The sequence below is a fragment of the Schizophyllum commune genome, assembly GCF_000143185.2.
Source record: "Schizophyllum commune H4-8 unplaced genomic scaffold SCHCOscaffold_7, whole genome shotgun sequence".
NCBI lineage: Eukaryota > Fungi > Basidiomycota > Agaricomycetes > Agaricales > Schizophyllaceae > Schizophyllum > Schizophyllum commune.
In genome coordinates, this window is record NW_026089544.1 from 85,545 (window position 1) to 101,725 (window position 16,181).

The following is a 16,181-nucleotide window of genomic DNA, read 5'->3' on the forward strand; positions in this document are numbered from 1 at the left end:
AGTGCGCGATGGTAACCGCATTTAAGAGCTCAAGGCTATGAACAAGTCGGAGGCTCTTGCCATCCTTCTTAACCACGCAGAACCACTTCGAGCGGTAGGAAGAATTAGACGGCTCGTACACGCCAGCCTTAATCTTCTTGAGAATAATCGCACAGATTTCCTCGTACAATCCAGGCGGAATGGGGATATTGCGCTCTACCCAAGGCTTATGCGGTACGACAGGTATTGAGACGGGAGGGAAGAAGTCCTCACGGAAGCTTCCTCGCTGCTCATCGTTCCAAGCAAAGGTCTTGTTGTGGGCGCAATACATCCAATCCCTTAGTTTACATTCTTCTGGCAAAAGCAGTTCGCCGTGAAGTTTATGTACCTGTTCCCGACGCTCAGCGGTATATCTTCCGGTGGGCGTGAACTCGGGTGGATTGGTAGGCAATTGTGGCATATCCTTCTCAGGATCGCCGAGGATGTGGCGCTCGATGCGGAATTCCTCCGGTACAGTGCCGTATACAGGCCGCACCTTGAGAGCCACTGGTTTATATTTCCTTCCAGCGAGGACGGCTGCGTCTACGTCCGGTCGCTGGGGAAGTGCATCCACTGCTCGCTGAATCACTGTGTCTACAGTACAGGGCACGCTGGATGGTTGGTTCGGACATCCTTCTCGGCCATCGACAGTTCGCGAAGTAAAGGTACTCGCCGATTCCGCCTCCGGTCCGTGAAAGAAGTTGTATAAAATAGTCTTGTCCTTCTCGTCCTTGATTTGGTCCGCGTTCAGAGACGCTTGCAAAAAGGCAGATTGAAGGTTGACTTGTGTGAAGGTCGTCGACGCTTGCGGTCGCATGACGCTACGGATTATGATTTCTTGATTTTCGTCCATCTCGATTTGTAGAGCCGCTTCTCCCTGATCCTCGAGAGAAGAGATCAGTTCGCAGAAGCGTCCGGAAAACCCGGATGAGCGCGGACGTGCTCAGGAATTACGCCTCGGGCGTACGTGTGCATAGTAACCTTATTGCCAGTGTTAGGGCAAGTAATGGTCACCTCCTGGTTGCCGTCGCGGTCATTGGTATATACGGACTCGCACAGAGTATCAAAAGGTCTCCCTAATAATACTCGGAAGGCGCCGGTGTCCGATATGTGGCACTGCAAGTACACCGTGATCCCAGCGAAGTCAAAGGGAATATTCCTCGCTAGGCCCAAGGTCGAGTTGACCTGGTTATTGGCGCTTTGCATGCGTATGGTAACAGTCGGGTCGTAGGAAGCGCCGCGGTCTCGTGCGCAATCCTTAGACATGGATACGATTTGTGAACCACTATCCAAGATACTTTCGTCCGGACCATTGTTGTTGATATTCGGCCAGACGGTACGCAGTGTCGCCGACGGTTCGCCCGCGAAGATAACATCGGAGCGACCGCGTTCAGGCAGACTCTGGTATACCTCGAGTCGGGCGTCAATCTGCACATAGGACCCGATGGGTACCTTAGTGTGGGCGCACGACGGTAGCTCGACCGTCGTGGTAATGACCTCGTTCTCGAGTGCGGCCCAATTCACCTGAACTGGATCGTCGGACTCGCTACCTCGGCCGAGATTGGGGCGCTGTCCTTGAGCGTAGCCCAATTCTTTGCGTTGGTAAGCTTCAGTGAGCAAAGCCACACGCAGGACTTTGCCAAAGTTGTCGTCGATCTCGCGCTTCCTAGTCAACAATTTCCTTAGAAGGTCTTGTAGAGTAGGACTGACTCCCAGGAATTCGCGCAGCGTAATTCCGGTCATCGGGCACTTGGTCGACAGTAGTTTCTCTAAGACATCTTCCGAGTCTACAGAGGTTTGTATAGGGGCCTGGACCTTTGCCGCGGGCTTCGCGCGACTTGCTTCACCGGGCGCTGCGCCGGGCTTAACAGGTAACGCAGAAGGGCGTTGGTCAATGGGTATAAATCGCGTCTCGGGCACAGAGCGATAGGGATGAGCAGGACCGGCCTGCGGTACAGGGCCGGGCTGCGAATTCGTAGTCTTAGCATTGGGCGCCTTAGCAGGCGTCGCATACACGGACTTGTTTGGATTTAGTGGCAACGAACTAGCTGCTGGTTTTAACTGGCTCTCATCACGCCCCCAGCGTTTATCAAGGTATTGGGCGTGAATCCCTGAACCCATCAAAAACCCTGGGACGACCCCTCCTGGACCGACGGTGGCTGAGCCATCTCGCCGACAGGCGGGTTGTTGTAATGTGCGATCTGCTCCGGGGAGAGCTGCTCGGTGAACTCATCCCAGCCGGGAGGAACGTCCAAGCCTGAGTCCAGTATGACACTCGGCGGTTGCTGCGGGATGCCCCACATGCCTGAGTTGGTGTATTGACCAATGTAGTTCATGAAGGGAGCGACCACATATTGGTTAACAGCCGCTTTCATTTGCTGCCACTTAGTGCGCATCGGCAAATCCAGTGGACCATTGCGACGCGGTATAATTTCGCCTGTCGTAGTGCGGAAACCTCCAGCGTTATCGGGCACGATCTCGCCGGACTTAATCGCATTCTGACAATCAGGGCAATTGTTCATGAAGTGGCCGACCTCGCCACACCAGTTGCAAGTATATTGAGGTCGAGGGGGACCGCGCTGTCCGCCACCATAATTATTTTGGGGTCGGTTGAACGATCCAGGGTAGTTGGGTCGGAACCCACCGCCTTGCGGGGCGGCGCTGTTCGTGTTGAGCGACAGCTGGTTGGTGAGGCGCTGAATCGTCTCTTGGATCATCGCGAAGTTCTGATCGGACTTGGTACGTCCTTGAGCGAGCTCAGTATGAACTTCGGACTGTAGACTACGTATAGCGGTCTTAGTTTCCTTTTCGCCTTGGCTAGCGCGCTCAGCAAATTCGTGGAAATCCTGCTCGAGTTTAACTAAGCGAGATTCACTGTCGCCCGAGTAGGGTACAGCGCGCGAGGCGGAGGCCGCGGAGGTCTGGATAGACGCGACGGGATAAGCGTCGCCAATGGCGTTCTGAGCTGCAGTGAAACCGCGGCGCCAGACTTCGCGCATTGTGGCAACAATATCTTCCCACCGGTAACCTCCTTCGGCGATGGATGTGTTGGTCGGCCGTTCCGGAGGATTTGCGTTTTCCTTGCCGGGTACCTCAAGACTGCTCGACTTGCCGACCAACATCATGTCGAGGGTCGCAAGGAACTGAGGCGTGCAGACAGCGGCGAGGCGCGAGCAGACTTCAAAATTCGAAATCTTGTAGTTGCTACGGCCGAGTTTGAGAATACACGGAGCGAAGCGGCGAAGGAACACGTTTCCACGAGTCCCATCCTGCTCGCCAAGTCCGCGGAACTCGCTACAGATTTGGCTGAGCTCTGCAAGCGTTCCGGACTGCTGACCCGATATTTCAGGGTACTGTTCCAGGATCGCTTTAACAAAGTCCTCCCATGGTTTGTTTTTGAATGCGAGCGCCAGCTCCTCCCACAAGATGCGCGTAGCAGTCTTTTTAGCATGGAGAGGCGCCTTAGCGATTTTGTCCGCGTCGGACGTGATCCCGTGATCTTTGAGGTATGTATCAAGATCTCGTAGGAACAAAGGCAAGCCACTCATATCATCCTCGTCGAAGCGAGGGGCGTCAGACGCCGTATGAGAGTAGCGAGCGGTAGACATTGGTTTGGGAATAGAAGTAGAAGTCGAAGTCGGAATAGAAGGAACGGGACGGGATATACGAGTCGGATTCGGAGTCGGAATGATTCTGGAAGCTGGAGTCGGAGCCGGTTCTTCGGTCGAGGCTGGTTCGGTACGGTCGCGAGTCGGAAATAATTCAGAGAGAGACGGAGTCGAATCGTCGGACAGAGAGCTCAAGGGGGATGAAGCGCGTGGACCCTGTGTCGCGGCCGGTTCGGGCTCGATGTAAAGACGAGAGAATGAAGCAGAGAGGTTGTTGGCGACCGAGAGAGAAGTAGGAGAAGGAGGGTTCGGTTCTGTGTCCTCAGGGAAAGCACCTGGTAAGGTGTCGTCCGCTTTGGATGTTTCTACCGGACGTTGGGTAACGGATTTCCGGGGTGATGCTGATCGCGATGTGCGACTGGCTTGTTCCGCTAGACGCGCCCGCTCTTTGGCCTTTCTCTTGGATCACTCGGATGTAGAGCTATCCCAGTCCGGTCTTAGAGCCGAGAGGCTGGATTTTTGTCCAGGAGCCGTCGTGACGGTACCCGAAAACACAAGTAGAATTGGAGAGGGCCTTAATATGACTCTCGAAGTTCGCTCAGCAGCTAGTAATTTGCTGGCTAACACAGAAATATCCCCTCGCGGTGGGCTCCAGATGATGGGATCGTACGCTCACGAAAGACGCGAAGTACAGTCTAGCTAGACGATCCACACAACCAAACACCAACAACCACGATAGCAATGAACACGCTAGACTGGAGGCGCTACGAGAGCGGGCGAGTCCGAGTATTTATATTACTTGGGGATAGATTGTGTTGTTTATGCCAGTTCCAGACGAGCTGGACTGAAGCGAGAAGTCGAGTGGGGCAATCGGACGTCTCGGCGTTCTGACGAGCGCTTTCGGGTTTGATTGAAGTTCACAAGGCGGGTTAAGGCGCTCGGAAGTTCAGGCTTTTTATGATGTGTAAAGTGCGGGTTAACGCGGTTGTGTTTATTTGGTGTGGTGTGTAGGTACTAGGGCTTCTCTGCGCGGGGCGGGAAAAGTCCCCGAATCGTATGTAGGTCTCGGTATATAACTTGAACGCGTCGTCTCGGCCGTCCAGACCGCGCGGTAACACACAATGCCTATCTCTGAGTCAAAATCCAACTATAACGCCTATCCACGCGTTCTCCTGTCCGAATAATCGCGCAATGACTGCGGTTCCTGGCGGTAGAGCGGTTGACTGGTCGGGTATCCTCCTGCGCCGCGATGCCGGGCGCGATTCCACACTTGTTGATGTTTACCAAGGCAAGGCCGGCCTGGTTTCCACCCGTTCCCTTGTGCGCGACGCGGCTCAGAGGCCTGCGCGGCGGGGAGCGTACAGCCTAGACTGTCGATACGCGGGGAGTGAAGCCCTTGCCGGGGCGGACAGCGCTTGGCGGCGCCGACGCTCGGTTCGGAGTTCAACTCGGCGATGTCCGAGATCACGAGCTCGGACCCGAAGTTCCGGTCTCGGACCCGAAGTCACGTGTAGTCACGTTGTTGGTTCGAGTTCCGCTTGCGCGGTGCTCTGCGTGTCTCCGCATGACGGCGAGCAGCAGGAAGGCTTGTCCGAGCCCCAACAATAATCTAGATTCTCTTGACACAGCAGGGCAAGAGGACTGAAGGCTTGAGGCGCGTATAGCGCGGCTACTTGATTAAGTAGGGCCCGCCAAAGGACTCGCAGGATGTCATCGACGACGCGCAGACTCGTGATCAGGCGCCGAAGAGCTCGCTGCTATCCTTGGTCAGTCATTGCAGACGGATAATGCTGCGGACTAGTAGTATTGAAGGTTAGGAAGCGTGGCGCTCCTGGTTTTCTATGTCATAAAATACCCCCGACGCGCCCGTTGTACAGTCGCGACGTCGGTGCAGTATATACGGATCCGCCCATACAATCTAGACCAAGTCGACTATATATCGCTTGTTTATGTATGTTTTTCCGCGTTTTTCAGCCGCAGGGCGTATCAGCGTCCACTCGCGACAGTTGGCTGCTGCTCTCATCGTCGTCGGTGCGCCTGCGTGCTTGTCTACCGCTCTCTGCTCATCAGGGCGCCAACTCGTCCGCAAAGGATCTCTTCTCACCCGCCAACTAGCCTTACTCGCCCGCCCACGCTCATCGTACCCTCTCGACGCCGTCCCCGTTCGCTCACACATCCGTTTCTTTCAACTGCGCGCTTGGCTCTATGCGCTCAGCCATTCGCAACCTCTATGCGCTCAGCCCTTCGCTGCCTCCTTTGACGCATGAGTGCCTCTCATCGCGCGTCGCCGGCCCGCCCTTCATCTCCTCCATCTCCCTCATCTCCCACCTCTCCCCCATCCCTCCCCCTCTCCCCTCCCACCTCCCCTCCCTCAGTCCCTCCCCACCTCCCTCCCTCTCGCCCTCTCCCACCTCCCCCTTCCCTCCCTCTCGCCCTCTCCCACCTCCCCCTTCCCTCCCTCCTTCTCCCTCACAGATCACTGCTGCATTCATGGAGGAGGCGGTACGGGAGTGGCGGACGCGTCAGTTGCGCGCGCGATGAAGGGCGCGGTCCAGCGATTAGGGAAGACGCCCAGGGCGCGACGGGTGCGCGCTAGCCGACATGGGCTGGGAGAGGTCTGTCCCTAGGAATATCAAGATATACCCTATGACTATAGGGGGGAGTATTACAATATACCCTATCGTTACTGGTCAGTACCTATAGGCCGTATCTCGATGTTCCTCCCTACCTAAATTCAGATATTCGACCCAGGAATTTACTGATTGCAGAAACCCTTTTGATGGCAATGGGAAAGATCTAGAGTGGCAACAATATCCGGATTGATGGCTGCCCTTCCCGCCGCATCGGGCAGGCCATGGCTCGCCACACGATACCGCCCGCATCGGGCAGGTCGCGCTCATCGCGCCGCTCGGAGCGGGGGCGGTTGACGTTGGGTTGATGGGAATTTACTCCGTGCCGTGCGGGGCACGCGGGGGCCCTTCAAATTTGCCGCCGCCGCCGGCCACCACCGCGGCTTCCTTTCGACAACCACCACCGCCTTCGCAGCCGTTCGAAGATTCAGTTCCCCCTTTCCTCGTCGCGCTCTCCCTCGATCGTGGTGAACGCGCGTCGCGTGAAAACACGTGGCCGATCGCGAATTTGATCGGCGCGCGCTATTTTGCCCCCTCTCTCCAAACTCGCGCTCCTCGCACAGAATCTGTGGCAGATATTGCGCCGCCTCGCGCCGACGACCACCACAAACAACTGGATCGATGCCCGCGCAGATCCAGATCGCCGGGCAGAGCGCAGTGCTTCCGATCGCCCTCAACACCATCCAACACTCCCTGTTTTATCCTCCCGTTCTTCGCACATATATCCCTCTCCCATCTGCTCATCTTTCGTCTTCAACAGTGACGTCGTGCTCACCGCTGCGAATATGCGGCTGTGCCGTATGAGATCCATCGCGCGTAGTAGTGCTGACCGTGCTATCGCGCGCGGCTCCCGCTTCCAGCCTCTCCTACCTCCCCAGCGAGATTCCCAACCCACACTACACCATACACCATACTTCTTGCTGCTCATCGCGTAGCGTCGACCTCACATTGGCTTAATCGCCGGTCAGCTTATCACGGAGAAGACCGTCCGACAGTTCCCTCGCGCGGTGTCTGTGCGCCCCCGTTCCGCACTCGTACATGACATACATCCTATCGCATGCACATCGTACACAATAATCTGTACCTACTTGGCAATGACATTCTGTCTCCTAATCCGCCTCCTTATGGATATCAACATACAGCATCAACGTCCAGGTCAATTGTTTGACTGCACAAAACCGTCCTTCAGGAGCATTTTCATGGTAGTGGATTGAGTTCTAGAGTAGGCTGTCTGAATTCCGTGGCGGAGGGTAGCTAATGGGCCCAACAATGCCGTTCCCGAGGCGGAGGGAGAGCCTCTAAGACTGAATTTCGAAGTTCTGCCTCGCAGCATGCTTTCAATGTCATATAGCCTCGCCTAAAACCTAGTGTACATTCACATAGTCCTATCCAGAAGGTCTCGTACTGTCAGAGCCTTCCGGACCTGCGCAATGGCAGCCGTCGTCGCGCGGAACGCTGCGATCGGCGACCTTCGGATGTCCGGTCCGATCCCCGAAAAGCGCTCGTCGTCGTCGTCGGCGACGTCCACAGGTCGAAGGAAAGTTATTTAGATCCGCGGACTAGCCGGGATAGAGAGAGCGCGGATCCCTACAGGAGTCTCTGAGCTCAAACCAGGGCTGAGATTCTTCCAGCAAGCGGAAATGGGATCAAGCACGTCGGAAGGGACAGTTGAGGGACAGCACGACCTCGAGATTCACGAAGGAGACTGGTTCCACTGCTTGGTCTATTCGTGCTCCTGTATGCATCGAGCAGTAATGAAAATTCACACGCAGCTACGTATGTAGATCTCATATGTAATGCAATATTATCCATCGCCGAGAACCTTTGTGAACGTTGTGAATAGCCCTAAAAAGCCCCAAAGTGGCGCGCATCCTCGAGGTCCGGTGACTCGGCACATAACTCGACGTACCGGGGGCGATAAGGTCAAAGTCTGAGATCAATGATATATAGGTGGTGAACATATATCAAGCTTACCGAGCGCTGCCGTGGCGAGAATTCTATGCTGGGCGATCTCGAATGGGCGAGTGGCGAGTCAACAGATGCGCGTGTGACGTGACGTCACACGCCGTTTCTTGCCTCTCGCCACCGCTGTCCGTCTCCCCTCCTCATCGTTGGTCGCCCGTTGGCTGCTCAGACGTCTCAGAATCGAAGGGAAAAGTAATCTTTAGTGTTCTTTTGGCCTTAGGTACGTGACAAAACCCACATATACCCTATATCGTCACTCAAGAAGTTTTATGTTGGCTTTTGATCCTCGCCCCCCTTCCCGCACCTCCCCTCCTCACCACAGTCTCCATTCCCCTCCCAATGTACACTTTCCCTCCCCCAGCTCACCTCTTGCGGTGAATTGAGAAGACAGTCACCCCTCACGCGCATCTACAAGAGCGCGGGTGTGCATCCCTGCTACGGCACCACCAGCACAACACCCCTCCCTCCCTTCCCCTCTAGTGTGCTAGCCGGTCAATTGTGCAGCCTCGCTCTCTCTAGCAACGGATCTGAACAGCCTCCCGCGCGGCTCCGCGCGATACAGTGAGCACGCGCATGCGGGCAACGTTGCATGAGAAGCTGTGATTGACATCACGGCAGACATATACGACCTGAGTGACGCCGCCCTTCCCGTCTTCGACGCTCATCTGCGCATACAGTCCTCGGGTCAACGTCGAATGGTCGCATTATCGGGGTCATCACGCGTGAGCATTGCAGGTGACGCAAGCGCGCACGAAGCGCGCTGCCGGTGGGTTGTTCTAGCTCACGGACGTTCTGCGCATCGCTGACACCAATACATTGGCGATGCACAGCACTGATGAGAAGCAGCGGGGCGGCAGCGCAAGCAGTCGGCGACGTGACGCGCGAGGATGGATATGCGGTCCGGGGAGGCGGGACGGAGGAAGCGCGGACGATTCCCGTGCTCAGCGGATCGTAAGGCGCAGCGAGCAGCGGGATACCGGCGTCGGCAGGGGAGCATCCGCCGACGTCGGCGACCCCCTGAACACTGCGCCGTGTTTCGCGGCCGTTGTCGGTCGTGGCGGGCGCGCACTCGAGCACGGCGGCCATTGTGCGGGCGGCGAACTCGATGCGTCGACGTACCAGCCTGTGCCTAGCCACCATTCCCACCGCGTCGCCCCGTGCCTTGTGCATCACAACGGTCGGTCCGCATCGTATCTGTCGTATATATCTGTAATAAACCTGTTTCCCTGCCTACAAAATGCCGGACGCGAGAGGAAATCCAGGTATACCTAGGTATATTCCACCTGGTGGAGTATCAAGATACAGCCTATGGCCACTGGTCAGTAAACACTGGGTGTATTGTAATACACCCCCCTTTGATTACTGGGTATAACTAGATATACACCCAGACTATGGTGGCTGGGAGGGGGCTGGGAGGGGGGAGGGGAGGGGGCTGGGAGGCGGTACGAGGGGGAGGGGAGGGGAGGGGAGGGGGCTGGGAGGGGGATAGAAGGAGAGAAGAGGATAGTTGGGGAAGAAATTGGGAACGAGCGGCGCTTGTCGGGCTCCCCCGCCTCGCTCGCTTCCCCTCCACCGCGTCTGCGCATCCACCGCCTCGTCGCTTACTCCTTCCCCCCCACCCGCATCGCGTTGCTTCCCCCACCGGACGCGTCGCTTGCTTCCCCCTCCACCGCATCGCGTCGCATCCCCTCTCGCGTCGCCTGCATCCCCGCCTCACGCGCGCGTCGCCTGCATCCCCGCCTCACGCGCGCGTCGCGATGCTTCCTCCACCGCGTCGCTTGCTTCCCCCTCCACCGCGTCGCCTGCATCCCCTCCACCGCGTCGCTTGCATCCCCTCTCGCGTCGTGTGGCTTTCCCTCCTCTGCGCCGCGAGAGGTGCGTCGCATCCCCTCTCGCGTCGCTTGCTTCCCCCTCCTCTGCGTCGCATCCCCTCTCGCGTCGCGTTGCCTTCCCTCCTCTGCGTCGCATCCCCTCTCGCGTCGCCTCGTCCCCGCCTCGCGAGCGCATTCTGCGTCCCCGCCTCACGCGCGCGTCGCTTGCTTCCCCCTCCACCGCGTCGCGTTGCTTCCCTCCACCGCGCGTCTGCGCAGTTCAGTCTCTGGCAAGCAGCGCGTATCCCTGGCTAGCTGCGCGAGGGGGGACCGCCGGGGCGCGTCGCGGGAAGCGGGGAGGGGAGGTGGGAAGTGGTGGTGAGGACACGAGGGAAGGAGGGTCAGCGCCCTGACTCGCGCTCCTCGTGACGCGACGCGGTGAGGGAGAGCAAGCGACGCGATGTGGTGAGGAGCGCGAGCCAGGGGCGCGTTGCGAGGAGTGCGATGTGAGCAGTGGGTAGGAGAGACCGCGGGGCGAGGAGAGGTGGGGAGCGCGGCAAGGGGTGAGCGGTGAGAGGGAGAGGAGTGGTGAGGAGTGAGGGGAGCGAGGGGCGCAAGTGAGGGGAGCGAGGGGCGCAAGACGGGGAGACCGCGGGGTGAGGACGAGGGCGAAGACGGGGTGGGGGGGAGGGGCGAGTGAAGGGAGGGAGGGAGAAGGTGTGAGAGAAGGGATTCCCGACGGCTGAGAAAGGTTCTCCGACGGCTGAGCAAGGTTTCCCGACGGCTGAGACCAGCCGACGACTGAGATCGGTAGAGCAGAAGTGGTGAGAACAGTCGGCGGCCGAGATCAGCGGAAACGCTGAGAGATCAGTGGAAGCTATGAGAGAGATCAGTAGAAGCAATGAGAGAGATCAGCGGAAGCAATGAGAGAGATCATTGGCAGTCGACGGCTGGGATCAGTAGAAGCGATTAGAGAGATCAGCGGAAGCGGTGAGAGCGCTTACTGGCATGTTCTCCGGCACTGCGAAGGACATCTATTGTTGAGGTGCACGTCAAGCGGAGAGTCCAGACGCGGGAGAGCTATGAGGAGGCACTGGAAGTGAGAGAGCTATAGGGCGGCGCCAACGCGTGATCGAGAACTAATGTATGAGGATATCACTGGCCATGATCTCCACCTTTTCGAAGGCGTCTGCTCCTCGGTGAGGGCGTCTACTCCTCGATGAAGGTGTCTGCTCCTCTTCGAAGGCGTGTCCTCTTCCGTGAAGGTGTCGACGACCGCGGTTCGACCTGCTTAGGCAGTATTGCTCGACACGCTCCGGCAGCATTGCTCGACGCTTATGTAGTAATTGGGTTAAGAATCGTTGGAAGGACCGCGGGAATGAGCTCTTCCGCGCTGTTACAAAGGGCATTTATCGTTTGCATTGTTTGGAGTGACAAGAGCCGGACGTAGGTTGGTACAGGGGGCAGATTTTGATTCTTCAAAGGCGGTGACTGAGAGACCGAATGCGTAGATTGAGAGCCTTGGAAGGCGGTGACTGAAAAACGTCGAAGGCGTTGACTGAGAGCCTTGGAAAGCGGCAACTGAGAGACTTCGAATGCGCGAATATTGAGCCTTCGAACGCAGTAGCGTTGATCACTCTCATGCACAAACGCTGAGACTAGAGACACCGGACGACGAGTCCGCTAATGAAAGAGCGCGCGAGGGAGGATCATGATGGAAGGCCGAGCTACGCACGTGTTCGCGGACCACGAGCTAGCGATGCACGTGGCAATGCCACGTGGACAAAAGCACGTGGAATGCGATATCGCCTTTGGGTCTTGTTCCTCGCCGTCATCATGTCGAGGCCTGAGTATGCTGTTACTGTACACAGCCACCTGGTCCTCGGTCAATTCGGCAAGCTTGGACCTCCAGTTGTCGGACATGGTGCAGGTCCATTCGTCGTTCGACACGGCGCAGGTCCATTCGTCGTCCGAATCGGCGCAGGCCTGCTCGTCGTCCTACATGCTCAGACCTCCAGGAGAAACCGAAGCGCGGGCCCGCCCGTCGAGGCTATGTTCCGCAGCGGCATAGCAGACCTCTCGTCTCCGCCACGTCTTTTGTCTCGTATCCGCACCGTCTTTTGTCTCGTCCCCGCGACGGTCTTTTGTCTCGTCCCCGCGTCGGTCTTTGCTTCGTCAATTCGGAGTCTTTGCTTCGTCAATTCGGACTGATCTCGATTCGGGCTGGCTTTTGCCCCGCCGACGCGGGCTGATACCTGCTTCGTCGATCCGGGATGCTCGGCCCGTGTCACCACGCGTCTCGCTGTTGCGCATGTCGCCCCCGCGTACCCGTAGAAGCCTCCGCCGTCATCTCGAACCCGCGGGCAGACATAAACACGCACGCGTGCACTCTGTCCCCGGATGGTCAGTAACATGCGCGCGTTGCCATGGCTACCGCGCTGTGTCGCGTATGCGCACTCTTGTCGCGTTCGCGAGGCATGCGCACTCTCGTCACGTCCACGAGGCATGAGCAAGTCCCAGATAGCAAGCACAACAAGAACCCGGGCACGGCGCTCGGCTACTGCAGAGGCTCCCGGCGCGCGGATGACGCGCCAAACCCTCTATGCCCCGAAGGACAACATGCCCCGGTATGAACATCGGGGGCGGTGCGCGATGGTCGACGCGCACTGACACGAGGGCACGACAAAAGCACTGGCACGAGGGCGCGACAAAAGCGCTTGCACGCTGGTCAGAGCGCACAAAACGCTTTGTCCGTGGCAGATCCTATAAAAGAGTGCGCAGGTACGTTTATGCTCCCCAGCATTCGACGGAACGGTGCTCTCAAGCGTTCAACAGCGCTCTCAGCATCCGACGGTGCTCTCAAGCATCCAACAGCGCTCCCGAACTAACAAGTCTCCACCGACCCAACAGTACGTTCTTCTGCCCACTGACCGACGCGTCTCGTGTATCTCACTTCGTCTTCTTGCAGAACTCCTCAAACCTCTTCAACCGTCTCAACACTGACCTTCTGAACGCCTTTTCTCTGAATCTCACCCCAACAAACCAATTAGACCCACCTCCATCCACCCAAACCAACCACCCCCCATGGAGCGCCTCAGCCGCCAGTTCTCCTGCACGAGCATCGGAGACCTCGAGGAGTTTGATAAGGCGAGGAAGGAGGCCGATAAAGCGAGGAAGGAGGCGAAGGAGAAGGCGAAGAGAGAGGCAGAGGCGGCCGCGAACGCGGTCGAGGAGGAGATCCTGGGAGCCGGGACGCAGGAAGACAGGTCCACGGTGAGTGTCTTGTTCCGGCTATGCGGCGTCGAGCATTTTTCCCGCCCGATGTTGAGAACGTCTGTCCCGCGCGATGTTTCGAGCATCTTTCCCCACGCGATGTTGAGGACGTCTGTCCCCGCCCGATGTTGAGGACGTCTATCCCGCCCGATGCTAGTTACACCTTCCGCTCTTGATGCTAGTTACACCTTCCGCTCTTGATGCTCGTCGCACCCCCCTACCCTGAGGCTCGTCGCACCGCCCTACCCTGATGCTGGCCGCACCCCCTCGTCATCACTCATTGCACCACCCTATCCTAGCGCTCGATCTCCCCGCTCCCCGCTCAACGAACCTTCGCTGACGCCCCCTCTAGACGCCCACCCCGATTCCCGGCAGGCACCGCGCGCCGACCAGCGCTCGCCACGGCGCGCAGCCCAACGCGCACCTCCCGCCCAGGTCGCGCAAGGCGCAGGTTGGGGACTATGCGGCGGCGGCGCAGGCCGACGGCGCCGCCACCGAGATCGAGGACAACGGCTCGGACACGGAGATGGAGGAGGACGACCGGCCGCGGCTGACGAGCGAGACGAGCTTCCCGCGGCTGACGAGCCACACGAATCTGACCGCCAGCAACATGACGCCCGAGGAGCAGCGGGCGCTGGCTGCTGAGCTTCGGCGGGGGTTGTTTGGGCCGGACGCCGACGCCCCTAACGCGCAGCTCACTGGCGACGCCCAGCTCACCGCCGACGCGCAGGTCTCTGGCGACGCCCAGCGCACCGCCGAACAACGCCAGGCGCTGAAGGACGCCGCCCTCCTCCCCGCACGCCTCCGCAACCGCGGTATACGCGACGAGTGGCGGCGGGCGGTGCCCGAGGAGGAGCGCGCGAAGGGCTGGTCGCAGACGACGAAGCTGGCAGCGTGGGAGAAGAGGGCGGCGGGCGTGGATGCGAGCCTGGCGGCGGGTGTGGGTGCGGGCGCGAGCACGAGCAAGCCCATCTCCACGGCCTCAAACAAGCCCCCAAGCTCGCAGGCGCCCTGCTCGACCCGGATCTCCAAGCCCCTCGGCGGCACCACCCGCGCCGCCCGCGGCGTCGAGGTCCCGCGCGAGGTCGGCGTGCCCCGCCAGGTCGACATCCAGCCCGAGCGCGGCGTCCCGCGCGGCGTCGAGGTGTCGCGCGGCGTGGTGAAGGCCTCGGTCGGGCAGGCGCGGCTGATCGCCGCGCCGCCGGGGGTGGGGTGCGTGCCGGCGGCGGCGGCGGCGAGGAGGAATGCGGCCAACGAGACGCAGAGTGGCGCTCATCCTGCGCAGGGTGGTGCTCCCCAAGCTCCGACGAGCATCGCGCAGGGAACGGCCCCTCAGCCCGTCCAGAGCAGCGCTCCCCCGCACGCCCACAGCACCGCGCCCTCGGTTCAGCCCGCCCGTCCTCTCGCAGCGCTCGCGGAGGCGTCCTTCTCGAGCACCAAGACCGAGATCGGCAGCCCCACTTTTTCGCAGCACCGCCTCCCGCCGCCTCTGGCGCCCTCGACGTCCGCGCAGGCACCGCCCATGCCTGGTCAAGCAACCACAACCATCCTTCAGGTCCCCCGCTTCTTCACGCGCGTTCCCCGCTCCACCGTAGTCCACGCCCCGAATCTCGAGCAACTCGCCCACCTCGCCCAAGGTCCCGCCCCCGCGCAAGACGGCCAGCCCGCGCCCCCGCTCCCCCCGGACGTCCTCCTCTGGAAACAGAGGATGGTCGCGGCCTTCCTGCAGCACCTGGCCGCGACCCGCGCCGCGCACGCGCACGAGCTCGCCGCGCACGAGGAGGTCCTGCGCTGCCGCGGCGCGCAGATCGCGGCCGCGCAGGACATGGCGCGCGCGGCGATCGAGCAGCAGCGCGCGGCGCTCGTGCGCGAGGCGGCGGAGCTGGAGGCGCGGAAGCGCGAGCTGGCGGAGGCGATGGCGCACGCGCGGCAGGCGACGCTGGTGGAGCAGCAGGAGCTGGCGGCGCGGCGGCAGGCGTGCGAGCAGCAGGAGCAGGCGCTCGCGCAGCAGCAGGAGGCGCTGGCGCAGCAGCACCAGATGTGCGAGCAGTGGCAGCAGTTTTACGAGCAGCAGCAGCAAGCCCACGAGCAGCAGCAGCAAGCCTATGAGCAGCAGCAGCAGCTGGCGTATGCGCACCAGCATCAGTATCACGAGCAGCAGCGCTGGGCGTACCCGCCTCAGCAGGCCGACGCCCAGCAGATGCAGCTCGTCCACGCGCCACAGGCTTCGACTTCCGCTGTCCAGCTTCCCGCGCCCGGATACCAGGACCCGCAGCCAGCCTTCGCCGCGCGGTGGACCGTCGAGAACCAGCCTACCTATGCGGACCAGCCTCCCGCCACCAACAGCGTCACCCTCAACGCCTGGGCACCCAATCTGAACGCGCAAGATCTCTCCGGCGTCTTCAACTCGTGGTCGCGGAAACAGTAGGTGCGTACAGGCGCTTGACTCGACTTCTCCTTTTTACTCTAGATCGTCTTCATCGTCTTACTTACATCTCTGCCTTCCGATCTTCCTCCTACTCATGCTCCAGCTCATCTGATACCTACTCTACTTACGACTTTCACGACTAATGACCGATATCTATGCTTCCCATTCAATGTATCTATACCTGACCTCTCTACACTCCTTGCATTGGTCTTCCTCCTTCACCCGGCTTCGGCTCACGCTCTGAATTCTATTGTACTGATCACCTAGACGCCTTAGAAAATCCACAACTATGTTTCGCTGCATCCCATCGTCTGAACAGTGAGGAAGTTTGAACTTCGACGTCGGTCAGTGCGGGATCAGCGATGTGCACCAGAGGTCTGCTTGTGGATAGTACGAGCGTTGTCAATGAGCGCATGTCGACGCGCTCGACTCAAGTCTCGCCGAGGTT

At 59.5% G+C, this 16,181-nt stretch overlaps 5 protein-coding genes across 5 annotated transcripts; 3 read left to right on the forward strand and 2 right to left on the reverse strand.

The window, feature by feature from the left end:
- The first annotated feature begins 5,667 nt into the window (after positions 1-5,667).
- Positions 5,668-6,320, forward strand: SCHCODRAFT_02305863 (uncharacterized protein). The gene has a single exon (XM_050342317.1). The coding sequence runs from the start codon at positions 5,832-5,834 to the stop codon at positions 6,165-6,167; it is 336 nt and encodes a 111-aa protein (XP_050199432.1). The 5' UTR covers positions 5,668-5,831; the 3' UTR covers positions 6,168-6,320.
- A 557-nt stretch (positions 6,321-6,877) lies between these two features.
- SCHCODRAFT_02505913 (uncharacterized protein) lies at positions 6,878-7,191 on the forward strand (the record flags this gene model as incomplete). The annotated part of the gene is made up of 2 exons (XM_050343168.1): positions 6,878-6,951; positions 7,017-7,191. 2 exons carry the CDS (start codon positions 6,878-6,880, stop codon positions 7,189-7,191), a joined length of 249 nt encoding a protein of 82 aa, XP_050199433.1.
- Positions 7,192-8,459: 1,268 nt separating this feature from the next.
- On the reverse strand, positions 8,460-9,472 carry SCHCODRAFT_02627619 (uncharacterized protein). Its single transcript, XM_050345419.1, has 2 exons — positions 8,840-9,472; positions 8,460-8,782 (listed from the first exon to the last, which is right to left on the reverse strand). The coding sequence occupies exons 1-2, from the start codon at positions 9,305-9,307 to the stop codon at positions 8,714-8,716; spliced, it is 537 nt and encodes a 178-aa protein (XP_050199434.1). The 5' UTR covers positions 9,308-9,472; the 3' UTR covers positions 8,460-8,713.
- Positions 9,473-11,913: 2,441 nt separating this feature from the next.
- Positions 11,914-12,701, reverse strand: SCHCODRAFT_01305924 (uncharacterized protein). The gene has a single exon (XM_050341417.1). It carries the CDS (start codon positions 12,537-12,539, stop codon positions 12,039-12,041), a length of 501 nt encoding a protein of 166 aa, XP_050199435.1. The 5' UTR covers positions 12,540-12,701; the 3' UTR covers positions 11,914-12,038.
- A 415-nt stretch (positions 12,702-13,116) lies between these two features.
- SCHCODRAFT_02600150 (uncharacterized protein) lies at positions 13,117-15,733 on the forward strand (the record flags this gene model as incomplete). Its single annotated transcript, XM_003031509.1, has 2 exons — positions 13,117-13,305; positions 13,658-15,733. The coding sequence occupies 2 exons, from the start codon at positions 13,117-13,119 to the stop codon at positions 15,731-15,733; spliced, it is 2,265 nt and encodes a 754-aa protein (XP_003031555.1).
- Positions 15,734-16,181: the final 448 nt, after the last annotated feature.